This window comes from Rosa rugosa, chromosome 3 (assembly GCF_958449725.1).
Source record: "Rosa rugosa chromosome 3, drRosRugo1.1, whole genome shotgun sequence".
In the NCBI taxonomy this organism is placed as follows: domain Eukaryota; kingdom Viridiplantae; phylum Streptophyta; class Magnoliopsida; order Rosales; family Rosaceae; genus Rosa; species Rosa rugosa.
The window spans coordinates 48,666,680-48,688,096 of NC_084822.1; the positions used below are offsets into that span (position 1 = coordinate 48,666,680).

The window sequence follows — 21,417 nt, forward strand, 5'->3', positions numbered from 1 at the left end:
AGTAACCTAGAGTTTGAGCCAAACACAAATTAGGGTTTTACTTGAACATGTACAAATTAATGGGATGAAATCACCTGTCCCATATTCCTGTGTCCCAATTCTGTCCCCTCAATATGATTGGTCCACAGAGATTAAAAAATGAAACAAAAGGATTAAGAAATGTTTTTTTTAATCTTTATGGACCAATCATGTTGAGGGGACATAATAGAGATAGAATAATGGGGACATGTGATTTCATCCCCAAATTAATAAAGAGTGAGTCAATCTTCATAAATTTCATCGTAAATGTGAAATACTTAGTACAAAATAAAGATGGGAGAGATCGAAAGATGCAAGGTATGTAGAGACAATCAGACAAACAATGCATAATCACGAGCCACGACCTTGATGGTCGATAGAAATCTTTATCTGTGTTACCTAGTTGATACCTACACTCCTTAATTAACTCGTTGAGTGAATTATAAAAGTAGCGATTATTTGGATTGTCTTTTTCAAAATTCCCATATTTCCCTTAGTGATTTAGCCGTAAAACTAATTAACCAATAATAAATTAATCTATGACTTCCTGTACTAGTTTACTCCAATATCTTAAAACTCATGCATATAACTTTTGTTAGTAAATATCGTATAGAATTTAAAAACTCAGTGGGGGAATGACTAATACATAAATTGCTAATGAAATTCCTCCACCCTATAAACTGATCAAAATCGAAATATCATGCTCGCAACAAATTAAAATGTGATGAATGAAACAATATAGAGCGTACACAAAAAATATGTGAAAATGAAATGATATTTGTAACCGATTAACTCAAAGATTTTCGTGTTGTAATAATTTTTTTTCTGATAGAAGAAGGTATCTTCATTCATTGATAGAGTCATAAAACTCACACTCAAAAAGCCTATATCATAAGCTCCATTACAAGAACTCAGCCACTTAATATTTTTTTTGCTGTATTTGATCGTTACAAAAAAAAAAAAAAATCGAATTAGGGTACTTTATCAGTTACGTACCAAAGGTCAACGTTATTAACTATGTTCACACTTGCTACCGGCCTACCGCCATACACGTACGGTCCAGATTTCATTACAGAGAAGGAACGGCCAGGATCGCTCAAAAGCCTTCAAGTCCGTACGTTTTTCCCGCCCAGAAAGAAAACCCTCTCTATCTCCCCCCGTCTGAAAACCACTCCCAGAATTCCAGAAATCCCAAAAAACCAAGAAGAGGGAAATCCCTCAAGAAACCCCGACCCGCAAACCCAACTCCGCCGCGAATTTCTCCAAGGTCCGACCCCAATTCCTTCTACATTTCCCTCAATTCCGATTTCCTCACTTTCTTGATCTAGAAACTAAACCAATTTTTGCGGTTCTTGCAGAGTGATCGGGTTAGGTTTTTTGGCCCGAAAATGTCGACCCGGAACCGCCGTGCACCGCCTTCATCATCTTCGTCCTCGGCGAATAGGCTCCCAATTCCGCAGAATCCGAACAAGAAGGCCATGGCGGCGAAACCCCAAGTGGTCAAGAAACGAACCGCTCTCTGTGACGTCACGAACCAAAGAAATGGGTCTCAAATTGGTTCGCGGAGCTCTGCTTCTTCGTCGAAGCCTATGGTGCGTCACTGCGTCTATATTCCTATCTAATTTACAGTGGGGTAATTTATAATTTACAGTGCTATTATTAGTTTATTTTACTTTCTTTTTCTGTTTCTTGAAATCATGAATTTCTTGGATTATTACTTGAAGTTGAACCTTGAATTTTGCTGTATATGTAACCCAGTTACTGGGTATGGTTCTTCCTTGTCAATTTGAAGTGACCTAGGGTTTAAATGCAATTTGGGGCTATTCAATTATCTTACACAATTGGGTTTTGTTGTTTAGTTCAAAGGAAAATAAAATTCAGAACAGCTTTTACTGTGAGAAACAAATCATGACCAGTTGAACATTTAGGGATTATTTCTTGGAAAAGCATTGTGTTTTACTTAATATGTGCCTTTTTAGAACTCAAGCTTCAGTTTAACTGTATCACTGATCAATGTTTACAGTATAAGTCGCATACAATGAAGCGGAGCTATTTCTATAGGAATAGTAGCTGACCGGTTGCTGTATTAGATCAAAATGTTCAAAATGTCGATGGGACATGTAGGGAATGTACATCTTCATATGTCCCTCTTTCTTGATTTGTAACATTGGTTCATTATTCTGTACTAGTATAAGTTTGGCGTGGCAATGATGGAAACCATTATGTGATCTCATAGTTCCTCTAGTTACACATGAGTATTTTATGCTATGGAATCTAGTCAGTCACATTTATGTAGCACTTATGAACTTCCCTTATTAGAAACATAACAAGATTTAGTAATTAATACCATAATCTCTTATCCAATGTGAAGTACATGCAATACAAGTGTATATTTCGCTTGTTTTAGTAGTTGTCTGACCTTTTGTTTTAGAGGTTCAGATGGAATTTATTGAATATTTTTAATGATAGTAGTGCCACTATGTCGTTTTGTGAGATAATTCTATATTTTCTTGAGCTTTCTTCCTTTGAAAGGGTGCAATGGGTTTTGAAATTGACATGATAAGCTGGTGTATTGACTGCAGCCGAAGGCTATAGAGGTGTGTATTGATGAATATTATTATTATTATTTTGGAGAAAAGGATTAACTATGTTTTTCTCATATGAAGGTGCCATGTACAACAAAAGTTGTGAAGACGAAGAAGGAAACATCTACTTTCATTAGTAATCATGGCCTCTCAGGGAATGTTTTTCCGGCATCACTGAGTTCAAAGTCAAGCATCTTGGTTCCTTTCAGTGACACGTCAATTTCAGGAACTTTTGAGTCTATTGAAACAATTGCCACTAACCATTCTCCCAACAGCAGAGGTACTGTTTTTCCTGCTCCCAGTAGCATAATACACGCTCTCAGAAGCAAAGATGTCTCTCCAAGCAGATCCGTTAGTGGTTCAGTTTCTTTGGACGAGAGCATGTCTACTTCTAATTCTTTGAAGAGTCCAGAATTTGAATATATTGACAATGAGGACATTTCAGAAGTTAAATCTATTGAGAAGAAGACGATAAACAGCCTCTACATTACAGACATCCCACAAATAGAAGGTCTCTTCTTCTATAACATTTTTTCTCCCCTGCTCTTTCTATCTCTATAGATATCCTATCTTTTTTAGTTCAGGATCCTCCTTCATTTAAACTGTCAAAAGAGACTTTGTATACATCATGATCAGTTGGTTGCTAGCTAGATAATCAAGCAAATAATACTGACTGGCCTTTCCATATATCTTTTAAATCTTGATTTCAGGAATTATTCGGAAGAGAGATATATTTACAGATACAGTGACAATAGAAGAAGTTCTTGATATAGATAACAATCTTACGGACCCACAGTTCTGTGCAACCATTGCTTCTGACATATACAAGTACTTGCTTGAATCTGAGGTTTGACATTACCTTTTAAGTAATGAATGTTATTGATTTATGTATACATATTTCTTTTGATTTTGTGAACTTCATATTTATAATCACTTTTTGTTACCATGTTAATGTGTTGAATTGTTTTGAGCTTTATCTAAAACTAAGTTAGTATATGAGGATTCTAGAACTACATGTATGCCACATGTCAACAATTTGTAGGGTGTTGCAATTGCAGGTGCTTTGCAATAGTTGTTTTTGTAGTTGCAGAAATATTTCATCCCAGTAATTATATTATTACTGGATTGTACAGTTCCTCACAGTTACACTAATTCTCTAAAGTCTAAAGAGTCAGAGTTTCACAGCCATAATCCTGTATTTCTGTTTGGTACCCCATGGGTTTGTAGTAGCACTAAAAATTTATTAAGATACAAAAAGAGTAGCTATCTTATTTTCTATCTGTCCCATTCAAACTTGATGTCCTCTATCACTTTCCTCCCATCTTCTGAGTCATCTGATTTGTTCAGTTTCTTGGATTTCAGGTAAATAGAAGGCCCTCAGTGGACTTTATGGAAACGGTGCAGAAAGACATTAATTCTGGAATGCGGGCTATTCTGATTGATTGGCTAGTAGAGGTAAATTATGGTGGGTGATGATGATATTGTCAGGGTGTTGCTTTATAATGCAAGAATTTTGCCTCTTCCCTAACCCACTATCTGGTTTATGTTCACCGTCTACAAAGCATTACATATCTTTCTTTTTTTCTCCAAACCAAAAGTTGATAGTGGGTGTTTTCTTGCATTATAAAAAAGACTCATTGTCAATATCAGCAAGCACTATTTGGATGTAGGATAGTTTCCTTGATTGGCGATCTTGACTTCTAATGAATCTACAGGTTGCTGAAGAGTTCAGGCTGGTACCGGAGACACTATTTCTCACTGTCAACTATGTAGATCGTTATCTTTCTGGCAATGTGATGAAAAGGCAACGATTGCAACTGCTGGGTGTTGCCTGCATGATGATTGCAGCGTAAGATTTCAAGTTACTTCTTATTTACTGAACAATTTCTCTTTGTGCATGTGGATGTGCATCTCCTTGGCTATCTAAATATATTAAAGAATGTGAAGGAAGAATTCTTGTTATTGTCAACTTTTCCAGTAAATATGAGGAGATTCATGTTCCTGAGGTGGAAGAGTTCTGTTACATTACGGACAATACATACTTCAAAGACGAGGTTGGTAATTTATTTTTGAATAGTCGTCGTACTTCTTGATGCTCTCTGAGTTGGTTGATTCTATATTGTGCAAGTCCTCAACTATATGATGGGTGCAGATTTTGCAAATGGAATCTGATGTGCTGAATCATTTGAAGTTTGAAATGACAGCTCCAACAGCTATGTGCTTTTTGAGGTCATGTCTAGCTTTGTTACTATCATTCAAACATGAAGTCTATTTTTGTTAGTATGGATGTTGATTTCTGGTTTATGACAATTCTGCAGGCGATTTTGTTCTGTTGCTGAAATGACCAGTGAGGTATTCATCTCGGACCTGGCTGCCTTTACTTGTTTAATTTTGCACACTATTAGGTCTTTACATGTTTGGATGTGTAAATATTTGGTTGTGAGTTTCTTTGTGACTGTTATCAATGAAAGCAGAAAGACTGAATTTGACTTGAAAGTGGGCTGCTGTTATCCACTGATGTTATTATTCACTTTATCTATTTTCACCTTATTTCGATAGTACTGAGACAATGGTGTTCAATCTCCAACCTCAAACTTTTTGTAGGTTCCACCACTGCTGTTCCAGTACTTGGCCCACTACATTGGAGAGTTATCTCTTCTAGAATACAGCATGCTTGGCTATGCCCCATCGCTGATAGCTGCTTCTGCTACTTTCTTGGCCAAATATATACTTTCCCCTTCACAGAAGCCTTGGGTATGTATGAAAGTATTTGACAGATTCTATTTCTTGCCAAGACATTTTATTCCCTCTTGCCTGACATGGAGTTTGGTTTCTCTCTTTTTTTTGATTCAGAATTCTACATTAAGACACTACACAACCTACCAAGCCTCTGATTTGTGTGATTGTGTGAAAGTGCTGCATCACCTGTGTTGTAATGGCAGTGGTTCTAACTTAGCTGCAGTTAGGGAGAAGTACTGTCAACACAAGGTAAGAAGATTCTCTTTCTCTTTTTCTCTTTTCCTCTCCCAGCGAAGTAACAATAATGTAAGCAGCGGCTGTTTAGAATCCTTCTTACTCGTTGATATTTATGGCTTTTCTGAAATTCATATGAACTTATATTCATGTCCAAATGGCCTATTCTAATCTGAGACGTTTCTTTTTGCCTCAGTACAAGTTTGTGGCCAAGAAGTACTGCCCTCTGTCAATACCTCCAGAGTTCTTCCACGATCTGAGCAACTAGAAGCTCACATTTTGATGTTTGTAGTTGTTTGTTGAGCTGGTGAGGCTCATTCCTTTTACATCCCCTACGCATATTTGACGCAAGTTGCTGCTGTGGGATAATCAGTTAGCTCTGATTTGTATTGTTCCTTGTTCAGAACTCACCAAAAGGTAGTCTTGTACAAAGATAGAATGTGGTGCAATTGTTGTTCTTGTATATATACTTTGGTCTACAATATAAGAGATCAACATATAGCCAGATAACCCTTCCCCTTATTTGTTACGTGCTTTTTCTCTAAGATCAATAAGATTGATGTCCAGTGATAAATGTGTTGTAACTTGTATATGCTTTATGATTGTTATTAAGAGCTCTATTGGAAGAGTGGATTCCATAAGGGTTAGATAAAGAAACTATGATTTCCGGTACATGCAGCTCAGCTACTAGTACTAGCCTAGAACTGGCAATGTTAGAGTTGCTGAGAAACCTGAGTTGTCTGTAACCGGATTTTGGAGGAAACTTCAAATATTATTGAGATTTTAGTCCTTGAATCTACATTTTCACCACAGTTTTGGTGTCAACCAAGTCCCAAATACCGCATAATTCACATTTTTCGGTTCACTGACGCTTGATTTGTGTCTTCCATCAGCTACGTCATAAACACCAGTGTTACATCCTTCAGCAGATTGTTTCCAACAATAGCATATGCAGTTTTCTCCAATACGAAATTTATAAGTAATTGTTATGCTAATTAATTGTTATAAAAGCTAGTTCTAGTTCATGCAAAATATACGAGTATTTGTAAGTAATTGTGATGCTCGGGGAAAGTCGTTCCTCCAATCCTATATATGATGCAGTATTGTTTCTCAAACACCTGTAAGAAGTACGTAGAATCCTGATAATGAACTGAATGAACAATGAGAAAGGGTGCCTTTGTCCAGTCTCTGTCTCTGAACAAAAGTGTTAACAAAGCTAGATTTGCCAAGTATTCACTTGCAGCAATCAATTATGGTATTTTGGATGGATGGATCAATTATGGTATTATCTCTTCTCCACTTCTGCATATCTTCTGGATGGAGGTATGGAAGAAGAAAAAGGAAGGTCTTTAGTTTGATGCAGATTTTGCACTTTGTCTTTCTCCAAATTATGTTTTTGCACATACCAGTCATCAGATACCTAAAATATTAAGGATTTGCTAGATTTGGAGCATCTCATAAATATATATATATATATATATATATATACACACACACACACCAGGGCCCTTCTAGTGAGGGATCTATTTTTTTGGTATTTTTTAGGGATAGGGCATTAGACTAACTTTTCGATCATATTTTGGCATCTCAACCGTTCAGTTTTTAGCTCCTAATGTGTAGATCACCTCTGCAAATTTTCAGCCAAATTGATTATCGTTAAAGGCATTCAAAACGACGATTTACAATTATATGTATGAACGGTTCAGGTTGGACAGATTCGGTTCGTCCATTGATTTAATCTAGTTCGATACCTTAACGATCACTGATTTGACTGAAAATTTGCAGAGGTGATCTACACATTAGGAGTTAAAAACTGAACGGTTGAGATGCCGAAATGTAATCGAAAAGTTGGTCTAATGCCCTATCCCTAGAGAAGACCAAAAAAGGGATCCCTTAGTGGAAGGGCCCTCTACACACACACACACACGTATATATATATATATATATATATATATATATATATATATATATATATATATATATATATATATACAGGGCTTCTCAGGTGCGGATATCCGTACCTTTTGCGTAGGTACGGATTTCCGGTTTTTTACCTACTTTTTTTATCACATATTTACATCTTAACCGTTCAGTTTTTAGGTCCTAATGTATAGATCATCTCTGCAAAATTTCAGCTAATTTGATGATCGTTAAGGCATTCAAAACTGCAATTTACAACAATGAACACGAACGGTTCCGGTTCGACAGATTCGGTTCGTGTAAATTGCAGTTTTGGATGCCTTAACGATCATCAATTTGGCTGAAAATTTGTAGAGATGATCTATACATTAGGACCTAAAAACTGAACGGTTAAGATGTAAATGTGTGATAAAAAAACTGGGTAAAAACCGGAAATCCGTACCTTTTGCTTAGGTACGGATATCCGCACCTGAGCAAGATTATATATATAGGATTTTTCTCAGGTGCGGACGTCCGTACCGAAATTTCGGTAAGGATTTCCTGTTTTCAACCACTTTCCGGCCACATTTTTACATCTTAACCGTTCAGTTTTTAGCTCCTAATGTATAGATCACCTCTGCAAAATTTCAGCCAATTTGGTGATCGTTAAGGCATCCAAAACTGCAATTTACACGAACGGACCGAATCTGTCGAACCGGAACCGTTCGTATTTATAATGGTAAATTACAGTTTTGGATGCCTTAACGATCACCAAATTGGCTGAAATTTTGCAGAGGTGATCTATACATTAGGATCTAAAAACTGAACGGTTAAGATGTGAAAATGTGATCGGAAAGTGGGGGAAAACGGGAAATCCGTACCTTTCGCACCGTAGCCAGACTGTATATATATATATATATATATATATATATATATATATATATATATATATATATAGTATAAACTAAAATCTAGCCTTTTACAGAATTATTCTTCACATTCAATAGAAATTGATAGTGAGAACGAAAGTTGTGTTTCTGGTTTTACATTGATAATTTTATTACTTGTTTTCTACAGAGTACGTTTGCGGTTTAGGGTTTAAGGATTTGGGGTTTAAGGTTTATGGTTTGGGGTTTGGGATTTGAAGTTTAGGGTTTATGGTTTGGGTTTTGGGATTTGGGGTTTATGGTTTGGGGTTTGGGATTAAGGATTGGGGTTTGGGGTCTATGGTTTTGGGGTTTGTGGTTTAGGGATTAAGGGTTTGGGGTTTAGGGTTTATGGTTTGGGGTTTGTGGTTTGTGGTTTAGGGATGAAGGATTTGGGGTTTAGGGTTTATGGTTTGGGGTTTGCGGTTTGTGGTTTAGGGATTAAGGGTTTGGGGTTTGTGGTTTAGGGTTTAGGTTAGGGTTTGTGGTTTAGGGTTTGGGGTTTAGATAACGGGTAACGGATAACGAGTAACGGGTAACCGGTAACCGGTAACGGTTAACGGGTAACAGATAACGAGTAACGGGTAACGAGTAACGGGTAACGGATAATGAGTAACGGGTAACGAGTAACGGGTAACAGGTAACGAGTAACATGTAACAAGTAACAGGTAACGAGTAACGGGTAACAGGTAACGGTTAACAGGTAACGGATAACGTGTAACATTTAGCATTTCACAGGTAAGGAGTAACGACTAACGGTAACGATAACAGTTAGATTTAATGGGTAATGGATAACAGGTAACGTGTAACGGTTATTCATGTTCTCTTCTTGCTCTTCCATTTGCATCAGCATTATGTCACTCTGACTTCCTCTCTCAGTAGATTAATTTGGGGATAGTTGAAACAATGGTCTCTAGTATATGAATCCGGTCTAAAAACAATAAAGAAAGGGGGAGAGCACAAACATGAATAACCGATGGAAGATTCATGCTATTTCGATGTATTTATTGTCAAATGAGTGACCTAGTTCTATGTACCACTGTGGGTACTAACACATCTTCTTGTTTGTCTATAGATGACAGCGGAATGGTATGTAAGGCCATTTTGGCTTTTGATCAATATATTGACTACTGCCTTCTTTAAAAAAAAAATAAAGAAAGGGAGAGAGAGAAGATGGCAATAATTGACTAATGTTGTGTACCCAAAGATGTGAAGTATGACGTCAAATCTCCTTCTATATGAGTCTTCATGTCCTTACTCTATACATAAGAGCAAGAAGTGTGTACACTTCAATAAGTTTTACCATAATTCCGAAATTAGAATATTATATATAGAAGAAAATAATAAATTTTGCTTCCTTATAATTTTAAGCATGATTGGTGCAAGAATTTTGTGACTTCCTAAAAGTGGCTCATAATTTAACTTTTAGCTATTTGTCTAATAAATTTGATGAAAAATTAGATAACATCATTGGAGATACTCTTAATTTTATATTATTTATGTCGTGTTCAACTTAACGATAAATTATTTATGTCGTGTTCAACTTCACGATAATAACTCTCGTAATAGAATAGACGGAATGTGTTCGAATGATTTGATTTGAAAATAGCGATTTTGAATTTGAAGCTTTGGGCAATATTAATTTTTCATGGTCATAAAATTCAAACATTAGTTTGTTTACTTCTAAAGATTCGGCAATCCTATTTTCTCTTTTGTTTAATCAGGAATAGCCCCCCCCGGGGGTCTATAAGACTATGACCATAAGCACCATGTACGACACTGCCTCCCTGCTTAGGTCATACCCTAAAGTGACCGTAGAGCAGTAAAGACAGAGTTCGCGGACCGTTTGAAATTTGAATTCGAAAACGCCGAAGCAAACCTAATCTCACAGACTGTGACTCACGACGCAGATAACGGACCAATCACTTTCACCCGAGAGAACACAAGTCCACGGTTTCAAAAAACGCACGTGGTCCCCACCGCTGTCCGCTCCTAACGAATACCGAGCCCAACCAACGGTCCGGATCTCGTGCAAATTCAAATTGTCCAATCTCCCCGCCTTAAAAGTATAATTACCCAATTATTATATCACCCACGGTCACTCTTACCAAACCCTCACTCTCTCTATCTCTCTTTTCTCTGCTCAGAGCTAAAGAAAGAAAGAGTCTTTGTGTCTTTCACTCTTTTCTCTCTTTTTTTGGACCCGGAATTTGAATTGGGTTGGATTCAAAATGTCGACCCTGAACCGCCGATCAGCGTTTCCGGTGGCGAAGCGGCAGGCCTCGTCGTCGTCGTCGTCGAATGTCGGGAAGTTTCCTGTGGCTGAGCCCAGATTGGCCAAGAAGCGAGCGCCGTTGAGTAATCTGACGAATCGGAGCAATGTGTCCAATAGTGCTTCGAAGAGCTCGTTGGTATGTTCGAATTGGGTTTCTGTTTTCTTGGTTTGGTTTATGTGGGGTGAAGAGAGATCAGGAAAGTTTGAATCTTTGCTTGATTTGAGTGTTTTCTTGGTTGTTTTTTGAATGTTGAACTGGTTTTTACTTTCCCTTTTCTGTGAATGAAAGAAAGATTTACTTTTTGTGTGCCTAGTGTATTCCTAGTTGAAATTGGTGAGCTTGTTCATGTGTATATAGGGTCCTGCTTTGTGAAGTTTTTAGAGCAAGTTTGAAGAGTTGGAAGCATCTCAGCTCTTTTGTGAAAGATTGCTCTGGGTTTAAATTTTGACACATTTGTGACCTCATTGTGGTTTTTTTTTTTTTTTGTGGAGTTTTTGGGTTTTGGAGCTGTATTTGTTTTGTGTTTTCTGCTATGGTGATGTTTAACGAGTCCTCATACCATACACCTAAACGAAAGTTATTTGATGAGTCCTCATACCATATAGCTCCACCAGATGATAAACCCAAACTGGTATGGGGTTTTACTAAACTGATGAGTCATACACAAATCACTTTAATTTGAGCTACTTTTTTCCACACTAGTGTGTTTCTCTGAACTGAAGTTTGGATTGTGGGTAATCCAAATTTATGATTGATCTGCTGATCTTTGCTGAGAATAGTAAGAAGCTAAAAGTAGTAGTACTTACAGTGATAGCTTGGCTTGGTGTGCATTTATTTGCTCACATGATCTTTTAGTCATCCAATGTGTGCTATAGTGAAACTTTCAGAGGATATTAGTTCTGGTTTCGGTCTCAATTGTCTTTAAATCAACTCCATTGATGCACAATTAGTCTTGTGTTCTTAGTTTGAAAAGATGATTAATTAAATGAATTTCATATCTGAAGGTACCATGCGCAAGTAAGATTGCCAAGGTGAAAAAGGGTTCTCCTGCTAGCGCCAGTAACAGAGGAAGTAATGTACCTGCTTCGTTCAATGTTAAACCAAGTGCAGTTGTTCTACCAAAAGTTACTTCTATCCAAAGGAGTGTTGAAGTTTTCCCAAAGTTTACGTCTGCCCAAAGGAATGAAGAAGCTCCTCCTAGCTCCATTGCCATACCTGTCCCCTGTAACATGGATGATTCTCCAAGTAAATCGGATGGAGATTCAGTTTCTATGGATGAGACAATGTCAACTTGTGATTCTTTTAAGAGTCCGCAAGTTGAGTACATAGATAACAATGATGTTCAAGGAATTGATTCTATTGATCGAAAGACATTCAGCCACCTCCACATTTCAGACCATGCAGAAACAACAGGTAGCATATTTGAACAAAACTTTGAAATTCCACCTGTGTTCTTAGTTTTCATGGCTTTGAAAAATACTTCATTTTTACTTCAATTCGCTATATAATTTTTATTGATATGATTGCAGGGATTGTCTGCAGTAGGGAACTACTTGTGGAGTTGGAAGGAGATGGTAGCATTGCTGACATTGATAACCGTTTCATGGATCCACAGCTCTGTGCAACCTTTGCTTGTGATATCTACAAGCATTTGCGTGCATCTGAGGTGAAGAAAAGGCCTTCCACAGATTACATGGACAAAATTCAGAAGGACATTAACCCGAGCATGCGTGCAATACTTGTTGACTGGCTTGTGGAGGTAATTGATCTTTCTTGATAGCTTGACATAGTTATTAGTTGGTCTGTGTACATGGAATAAGGAACAGCTTTTTACCTTTAAAAATGGACTTTAGTGCAAATTCATTCACTCACTCCTCGTTAGTGTAAATTCATTAAATGGTTTACTTGTATTGCTAGGAAGGCTAAATTCTAATTGCAACTGCAGGTGGCTGAAGAGTACAGGCTTGTACCCGATACATTATATTTGACTGTGAACTACATAGACCGATATCTTTCAGGGAACCCTATGAATAGACAACGGTTACAGTTACTAGGTGTTGCTTGTATGATGATTGCATCGTAAGAACTTACATCCTTCTTTGTTTGCAGTGTGTTAAAATAACTTATGTATTGATTGTTCATCTTTTGTTTTGTTCTCTTTTACACTTGGCACATGATTTTGACAAAATATTTTATATTTCCAGAAAATATGAGGAGATCTGTGCACCCCAGGTTGAAGAGTTTTGTTACATTACTGATAACACATATTTCAAGGAAGAGGTAAGACTTCATCCTACTTTGAGTGAACTGTGGGATTTTAGATTTTTCCTGGAGTTGCTGATATTCTTTCTAGTTGCAGTAGCACATAAAGCCTGGGTTAACTTACATTTTTAATGTGGCAGGTCTTGGAAATGGAATCTTCTGTTTTGAATTACTTGAAGTTTGAAATGACAGCCGCAACAACTAAATGTTTCTTAAGGTGATTGCTAGCTTATAATTATGTATATTTTACATCACACATTTTGTACTGGTGTTGACCATCACTGATATGAATTCTAGGCGATTTGTTCGTGCTGCTCAAGGGGCCAATGAGCTTCCATCAATGCAGTTGGAGTGCTTGGCAAACTACCTTGCAGAACTATCTCTTCTAGATTACAGCATGCTTTCTTATGCTCCGTCACTTGTAGCTGCTTCTGCAATCTTCCTGGCCAATTACATAACACTCCCTTCAAAGAGACCATGGGTATGTGTCCCATACTCTCCCATATAGATTTCTATAAATGGCTTACGCAGAACATATACCCCATTTCGGTTAATCAATCCCTTAAGTTTTTACTTGCTGTTTTTGGAAGCAGAATGCTACCTTGCAGCATTACACACTTTACCAGCCTTCTGATTTGCGTGAATGCGTCAAGGATCTCCATCGCCTATGTTGTGATAACCACAATTCTAGTTTACCTGCTATCAGAGAGAAATACAGTCAGCATAAGGTGGTAAACCAAGATCTCTCTCTCTCTCCCTCCCTCCCTCCCTAACTGACATTTTTCTTTTGTTATTTTCAGTACAAGTATGTAGCCAAGAAGTACTGCCCACCAACAATTCCTACAGAGTACCAAGCATAACAAGGGCACTGTATTACTACTCCAATACTCTGTTGGACTTCTGGTAGCTTAACTTTTAGCGGCTAATTTTTTCCATGCCAATGAATTCAACTTTTCCTTGCCATTGTAAAGTTTCCCCCTTTTAGTTTCTTTGGATTATCTTTGATGTAATGTAAAACCCCAATAGTTTTGTGCTTGCTATTGGGGTTTCTCTTAGGACCATGTAGTAGGTTCTTCAGTCAACAAAAAAGCTCATCGAGTTGATAAAGTTCTCAAGTGCTATAGCTTGCTCATGCTTTATGTTATTTCTATTTGGGGTTGCAATAAATAATCCAATATCCACATCTTGGCTCATGAAGAAAATAACAGAAGAATAAAGAATAAAAATTGATAGAAGACTAAATTGAAACTGTAATATATTATCTATCAAGACTCATTCTACTTCTGTCAGGACTTCATTCTCCAGTGACCATACGACCAAGTCATTTACAGAGATTATCCATCAAACTAAAGAGTAATCATAACTAAACAATGTGACTTTTTGCGGTAGGCATCATTCAAGAAAGCCTCATTATGTGTCACCACATAAAATGTAAATCAAAGAAGATGGTGATGTTGATTGGAAGTGAAAACAATTATGCGATTGTTTTTGGGGCAGGGTTCATTAGGCGACCACCAAATAAAGAAGAAGATGATGATGAAAGAAAAGAGTTGAACATGTTAGAAAAGAAAAAGAGGAATTAGCCAATGTATGACTTGCTTGTCAGGTAATAAATACAGTAGAATATACAAAATTTACATATATAGCTTCAACTGCCTTGACAGTTAACATTAATGGTACCATGGCTACACATTGTTTTGGTGTTTTGGGTGTGGCTGACCTTCAACATTGCTCCTTTCATTTCTGGCAGAGGTCTTAATCATCATGACCACAAAAGGAAGCTTGCTTCGATGAATCCTGGTACATACATGACTAGAACTCCAGTTAATTCTTTGGTGTAGTTCAGTTTTGGGGTGTTAAATTATCTTAGGTCATGATATTTCTAACACTTTTTCTGTACAAACTTTCAGGGTTTCACAAGCATTGATTGTGGAGCAACTGTGGAGAACCCAAATGAATCCAACATACATGATCAGACAGATACAGGGTTTCACTGTTATCTTTAGAGTTCATCTATCCATGTCTTAACATGGAGCTGAGGACCTTAAGATATTTCCCACAAGGACAGAAAAATTAATTGTTACACCTTGGAACCTGATGAAGGCAAAATGAACAACTATCTTATCAGAGCTGTGTTCATGTGTGGAAACTATGACAGCAAGAATCAAAAACCAGTATTTGAACTTTATCTTGGTGTTAATCCGTGGATAACAGTGAAAGATGCATATGTGGTCTATGAGATTATGCATAGTCCCTTGAGAGATATTATACAAGTGTGCCTTGTGAACAATAATACTGGAGTACCATACATTTCAGCATTGGAACTTGGGAAAATGGACAATACTATTTACCAAATTGGTGCTGGAGCAGCTCTCGCCTTGATTTCAAGAATTAGCCTTGGTGGCTCCAATACGACAATCAGGTAATTCAAACCTTTTAGATGCCAACTGATATATGAGTTCAATTGTTCACAATTGGGCCAATTTCTTTCCAATATCTTATTTTTTTCCATTAGTCTTGAGTTGAATTTGTAACCTTAGCCGATTTGTAACCTTTTATCTTTGTTTGCCACCTGCAGGATTGGACTATCTGCATAATTGTTGCAAGAAACCTATAGTTCACAGAGATCTCAACATCCAACATCTATTAAATGGGAATATGCAAGCCGAGATAGGCGATTTGGGCTCTGCAAAGTTTTCACAACTGAAAATGAAACTCTCATATCTACTGATGCAAAGTGTACTCATAGTTAGCTGGAAATACATTGTTGTTGTTGTTTTTTTTTTTTTTGGGGGCACAGATATCACAGTACTGGGAAGCTCAGTAGAAAATGTGATGTCTATAGATTTTGGGGTTGTTCTGTTAACTAGCCTTCCAGCAATAATAAAAGGTGCTCCACCCCTACAGATTTGCAATTGGGTCACTCCTTTGTTGAAAGAAATGAAATTGAGAATATAATTGACCCAAGATTGCAAAGCTAAACAATCTGCCTGGAAATTTGCAATGGCTTATTTACCTTCACTTGCAGTACAGAGGCCCTATGTCTAAGAGCCATATAGACGTTTGTATTTTAACCCTACACAAGAAAGAAGAACTAAGAGATTGCGCCTAAGATGCCAGAAATTGATGGCATATGAGCATTTATCCCCACACTTATATATGTACATCCATGACATAACATTATATATGTACATTGTAGTAGTACACAAAGTAGATTAAACAAGTATAGAGAACTATGCACCACATTGAGGCTTGCTTAAGAGCCAAGGAACAGCCCCAGCACCACCATTCTGACCATAGCTAGGAAAATCACTGAGGCAGTGCAAATCATCAAAGCTGCAGCTAGGCCTATCAATAGGCCACTCTACATCCGACGGCCTGATGAAGCTGGGGACCCACACCGGTGTTCCATCCTCAAACGAATTCTGTGTCAACCTCGTAACATCAGAGCCGTCCAATTTCACAGTAAAAATCTCACCGTACGGCTGGTAATGATGTGGGTTTGAGATGGGCTCAGCTGATATGCCCCCATAATCCGAAGTGAAAACCAAGCTCTTTCCATCCGGGCTGAACCACGGGTGGTTGGTCCGTCCACCCGACCCGCTTTGGATCACTTTCCTCAACCCGGTTCCGTTCGGGTGGATCACGTACAACTCGAAGCTCCCGCTGCCTGGGTTCTCCCGGTCCGACGCGAACGCGATCCAGTCACCGTCCGGCGACCAGTTACACATCGTGTCCATCCATGGGCCCTCCGTCAGTCTCTGGAGCCCAAGTGTCTCACCTTCCTCGGCGTCCATGATGTAGAGGTTCTTATGACCCGACCGACCCGACCGGAAGACGATCTGTTTTCCGTCGGGCGATGGTGAAGGGAAGGCGTTGTTCTTCCCGTTTGTGGTTAGCTTCTTGATGGCGATTCGGTCAACGTCGATTGAGATGATATCAACCTCAGCACTCTCCGGTGCAAATTCCGGTCCGGCACCGGTGTATATGACGCCCTTGCGAACCGGGTCCCAGGCGGTCGAGAAAGCTTTTCCAGGGTAGACCTGTCGCCGGTTCGAACCGTCGCGGTTCACCACGTAGATACCCGGTAAGTTCGCGAAGGCGATACGGTCACCTGCGGGTGAAAACGAAGGAAACGTGCCGTCGATTCTGAGCACGGACAGGTTCGGAATTGAGCTGTGGATATTCTGAAGAAAAAGCTTCGGGCTTTTCTTCCCGTTCGCGTTGCCTCTGCACTTGTGGTACCCGACCCGACTCGAATCGGGGGAGATGAACGGGTTGTAGTGGTGGGTACGTGGCGCGACGAGCCGAGTCAGCTCCTTGAACTCGCCCTTCACCAAGTCGAACAGCTCCACGTGGCGGAAGCTCGTGGTGGGTCTTCTGGTGGCCACGGCGATGAAGTCGTGGTTCCCCGGTGACGTGGCGGGTGTGAACGCGTGGAGACCCGGCGGCGTAACTCGCTCCACCACCACTGACTCGGTAGAAATCGCTCCCCCTCTCGGTAAAATCGCCCGATAAATACTCCACCACTGGTCTTCTCCTCTTCTGTGAAAGTAAATCGTTGACTCGTCAACCCAACTCGGCCAGCCGCCGTGTTCAACCACCTTGACTCGGCGAGTCCCGTCCCGAGTCAAGAACACGTAGATGTCTGTACTGAGCTCCTCGACCTCGCCGTCCCAACCTTCCGACCCATACGACGCCACCGCCGTCCAAACCCCAGACGGCGACACCGCGGGGCTGAAGTCCGCGACGCCGTAAGGAGTCAGCCTCCGGGTCAAAGCCGAGTTCAACTCGGTCGAGTAAACCGCAGCAGAACTCGTCCTGGGCACGCCGGAGTCTTCGTGAGTGGACACGTATACCAAATACTCCCCTGTCAAACTGGGCTTGTCTTTCATCGAAACCCCGTCCAAGCCCAGCAGAGGGACCTGAACCCGGTCCACGACTTCAAGGGCGGACCTTTTCCTGATGCTCGACGGAGAATCGAAGTAAACGGCGTCGTAGTAGATGTTGGAAAAGCCGTTTCTCTCGGTGACGTAGATGATCTGGAGAGAGGGGTCGGGTCGGGTGGGGGATCGGATTCGGGTTTGGTTGGGAAAGAAAGTGGAGGAGGGGAAGTGGCCGTTGAAGTTGACGGACTGGCCATCTGTGATTCGGGTCTCGGTGGTTGGGTGCGGTGGGTGACTGATCGGGAGGGTGAAGATGTCGAAATAGTAATCTAATCTGCCGTTGGTGGTGAAGACGATGCTGGAAGGGCCATGTTCAGCCGCTAAACTGAAACTAAGCACCAGCAAATGGAGCAACAAATGGAGAATTGAATTGGGTTTCATGCTGGCTTTGATTTTGATTCCTTGTGTGTGGAGCTCAGTGAGTGAGTGGTTGTGTTTGGTGAGTATAATCCTCCATATAATTTGAGGTGCAGGAGATTAATGATAACGTGATGTGAGTTTAGGATAGAACTTCCCGCGTGGCATATTCTGGGAAAAGATCATTTTCCCTGTGGGGACACTCTGATGGTGATTTTGTAACAAATATGCAACCATAGATAAACTTAAGAAGAGCAAAAGGAAATATGAACGTACGTAAAACCTTAACGAAGAAATGAATAAATGGGAAGATGTATACGAGGATGAACTTCAACTGGTACGAATGATCAAAGCAATTCTACGATCAGAAACGATTATAATGACCAATTTATAGCATAAGAGAGATAATTCTTTTAAAAAACCTAGGAGAGTATTTCTTTCAATCTAGTCTTCTACGGCACCCTAGCCTCTAGCCTCTTGCTATCGCTTCCTCCTCTCCATGGCCTCCATAGATGCCGTCACAGCAAGCTTTGCCGCTCCTCTTGCTCTCGCAGCGGGTAGTAGTGCCCCGGATCTGAGAAAGATTGGCGGTGGTCCTATGTGCAGGTCCTCCCAATCTTTTCTACTTGGCAAACCTTTGATCGAGGATGACAATGATGCGCCTCTTGTCATTCTCGAACATGTCCAAGGTCGTTGCAATAAGAGCATTGAGGACGAGGGCGGTTGGTGAACCCTGGTGGAGGACCTTGCTGATGCAGGGGAACCGAACTCTGCTGCTGAAGGAAAGGTGTCGGTGACTTGGCCTGAATGGCAAGGCTAGACACTTCAACCTGTGCATGTTTGACACTTTCCTGCTGAGACTCATTCTTACGGATGTATGTGAAAGCTGTGATTAGACTAGGAGGGTCTGTCATTCTGAGCAATTCTCCTTTGGCACTGCTATGCTTCTCATCAAGCCCTCTCAAGAATACATGAACTCTTTCAAGCTCCTTCTCCTTCTGGTACCACACAAGATCTTCCTTATTCTTGATCTTGCAAGGACGCTTCTGATCAATTTCAGCCCATACATTCTTCAGCTTGGTGAAATACACAGCTACTGGTTGCCCATTCTGTTGCATACTGCCAGCTTTGCACATCAATTCATGAACCTGTATAAAATTAGACTCATTTGTATATAGATCTCCCAATGTCTTCCATATTGTTTCAGCAGTCTCACACTCTTCCACCAACTGTAGCACATCTTCAGTCATGGCTTTGAATAAGGTTGCCATCACAGATGCATCATCATCCTCCCACTTAGTATAGGCATCCACATCCTCCTTACTAGGAGCTTTGGTTGTTCTAGTCACATGCCCCATCTTGTGTATGCCCCGAAGATGAACATACATAATCTTCTTCCACGTTCGAAAATTAGTACCATTGAGTTTTGTCCCTCCAAAAGAACCACTGTCTGAACTTCGGACAGAAACCTCAACCTTTTGGACCTCATTGATCTTGGAACTCTGACTTTCCCTATCACCACCACCCATCGCAACAATATAGTAGCAAATTCACAGAATCACAGAATATGCAGCGGAAAAAGAACCGAAGACTTCAAACAATAACAGTAACAGAACTTGTAGTAATTTATTATATATATATATATTTTAGACCTGTTGCACGGGTTAACAGCGACGGTGGCATGCGACCTAAGAAGCCGGCGGTCTGAATCAGAGGAAGCCGGCAATCTGGAAAATGGCAGATGACGTCGGTTGGAGGCGGCTGGCCTGAGGATGATTGATCACGAGAAGCCGGTCTAAGGATGAGCGGCGTTGGGTTTGACGCGGGTTTGGACAACACTGATTTCACGCCGGTCTGAAATCACGGCGTTGGGTTTGACGCAGTGGAGCGATTTGGGTGAATCGAAGACGCTGGTGTGGTGCAACAACGCCCGAATTGGGCAGCGACAATCTGGAAGAGGAAGCCGACCGGTCTGGGTGGAATGTAATGACACCGGGAACTAAAGGATTCGTTCTGGAGAGATGGAGGCTGACCTGGGCTGACTTGGGAAGATGAAGCTGATGTGAGGTCAACCTTGAAAGATCAATGAGGTGAAGTCAACCTTGAAAAGGACAGACGACCTTGAAAGAGACAGAGGACAAAGCCGATCTTGAAAAGATGAAGGGCAAAGGAGGTTCGGTTTCCAGCTCTAGAGATAAGGGCAAAGGAAAGCCTAAGGCTTTCCAGGTCTCTTGCCTACCACTTGAAATTGGGTATTCTATTACTTTCTTCTTAGTTTACTCTAGTTGTACACTAATTGAGGTCTCTAGGCGACTATGTTTACTTTTCAAAGAGGGGTTAGTAGTGAGGACTTGATTTCTTGTTGTTTAGGCTCAATAAGTGAGCGTATGTGTTAATAGTGAGGGTCACCTGTCTTTTGCTTGGCGGCTTGTGCCATTTAGTTTTTTTGGTATGAGACAGCATCTGATGTACGTGCTTTCCGGTCATGCATAAGTAATGAAGTTATCTATTTTCTCAAAAAAAAAAAAAAGATAATTCTTTTAACAAAATAACCACACGGTGGGTGAGAAATGTTTTTGTAAAAATTGGGTCATATTTGCAAACAATTTTTTATGCAGAAAAACGAGAGATTAAGATTCCAAATAAGAAATTAATAACGAATTGGAGCCCAAATTTAATGGCAAAAAAGTAAATACTGAAAATTCACACGGCTCTAAGCAGAGAAGAACGCACCTCACACGCGTGAGCAAAAGAAACTAGGGTGTCTTACAGGCGGCGGCATCGCTTCTAGGCGACGATCGTTGCGCTTCCCGACATTGTGGGAGATCAATCTCGTGGGTTGCGGTTTGCTCCCGGTGCCTGTGGGAGTCTACAGAGGTTGTGAGTGGTTCGCTACAGTTCCCGGATCGTGCTGAATCTGGGTAATCAAAATTGGGTAGGGAGAACTTCATTACACCAATGAGGAGATATGTGTTTTTAGTCAAAATATAACGGTTTACCTATATGATAATATTGCGGTAACATTAGTAAATTAGTTCAAAAAGCAGTAATAACTAATTGCACGTGAAGTAGTTACTACGTTTAAAACAAAGATTATCTATTTTTACATTAATATATTATTGTGGTTGTCCTAAAATGCATGTAAAAAGAATTATAATTGGTTAAGGAAACTACA

The 21,417-nt window shown here is 39.9% G+C and overlaps 3 protein-coding genes across 3 annotated transcripts; 2 read left to right on the top strand and 1 right to left on the bottom strand.

Annotated features, from left to right (window-relative positions):
* The first annotated feature begins 1,132 nt into the window (after positions 1-1,132).
* On the top strand, positions 1,133-6,343 carry LOC133738865 (cyclin-A1-4-like). Its single transcript, XM_062166536.1, has 12 exons — positions 1,133-1,285; positions 1,377-1,610; positions 2,685-3,114; positions 3,314-3,450; positions 3,966-4,058; positions 4,319-4,452; positions 4,582-4,657; positions 4,756-4,832; positions 4,922-4,955; positions 5,208-5,357; positions 5,457-5,591; positions 5,773-6,343. Exons 2-12 carry the CDS (start codon positions 1,407-1,409, stop codon positions 5,842-5,844), a joined length of 1,542 nt encoding a protein of 513 aa, XP_062022520.1. The 5' UTR covers positions 1,133-1,285; positions 1,377-1,406; the 3' UTR covers positions 5,845-6,343.
* A 4,148-nt stretch (positions 6,344-10,491) lies between these two features.
* Positions 10,492-14,083, top strand: LOC133738929 (cyclin-A1-1-like). Its single transcript, XM_062166615.1, has 9 exons — positions 10,492-10,812; positions 11,682-12,090; positions 12,207-12,436; positions 12,623-12,756; positions 12,882-12,957; positions 13,080-13,156; positions 13,237-13,420; positions 13,533-13,667; positions 13,740-14,083. The coding sequence occupies exons 1-9, from the start codon at positions 10,633-10,635 to the stop codon at positions 13,797-13,799; spliced, it is 1,485 nt and encodes a 494-aa protein (XP_062022599.1). The 5' UTR covers positions 10,492-10,632; the 3' UTR covers positions 13,800-14,083.
* Positions 14,084-15,926: 1,843 nt separating this feature from the next.
* On the bottom strand, positions 15,927-18,368 carry LOC133736625 (uncharacterized). Its single transcript, XM_062164177.1, has one exon. The coding sequence runs from the start codon at positions 18,264-18,266 to the stop codon at positions 16,173-16,175; it is 2,094 nt and encodes a 697-aa protein (XP_062020161.1). The 5' UTR covers positions 18,267-18,368; the 3' UTR covers positions 15,927-16,172.
* Positions 18,369-21,417: the final 3,049 nt, after the last annotated feature.

Coding starts and splice junctions, on each gene's coding strand:
- LOC133736625 (XM_062164177.1), bottom strand. CDS start 18,266: ATGAAACCCAATTCAATTCTCCATTTGTTGCTCCATTTGCTGGTGCTT.
- LOC133738929 (XM_062166615.1), top strand. CDS start 10,633: ATGTCGACCCTGAACCGCCGATCAGCGTTTCCGGTGGCGAAGCGGCAG. Junction 12,958..13,079: donor ACACATATTTCAAGGAAGAG/GTAAGACTTCAT, acceptor TTAATGTGGCAG/GTCTTGGAAATGGAATCTTC. Junction 13,668..13,739: donor AGAAATACAGTCAGCATAAG/GTGGTAAACCAA, acceptor TGTTATTTTCAG/TACAAGTATGTAGCCAAGAA.
- LOC133738865 (XM_062166536.1), top strand. CDS start 1,407: ATGTCGACCCGGAACCGCCGTGCACCGCCTTCATCATCTTCGTCCTCG. Junction 1,611..2,684: donor CTTCTTCGTCGAAGCCTATG/GTGCGTCACTGC, acceptor TCTCATATGAAG/GTGCCATGTACAACAAAAGT. Junction 4,453..4,581: donor GCCTGCATGATGATTGCAGC/GTAAGATTTCAA, acceptor CAACTTTTCCAG/TAAATATGAGGAGATTCATG.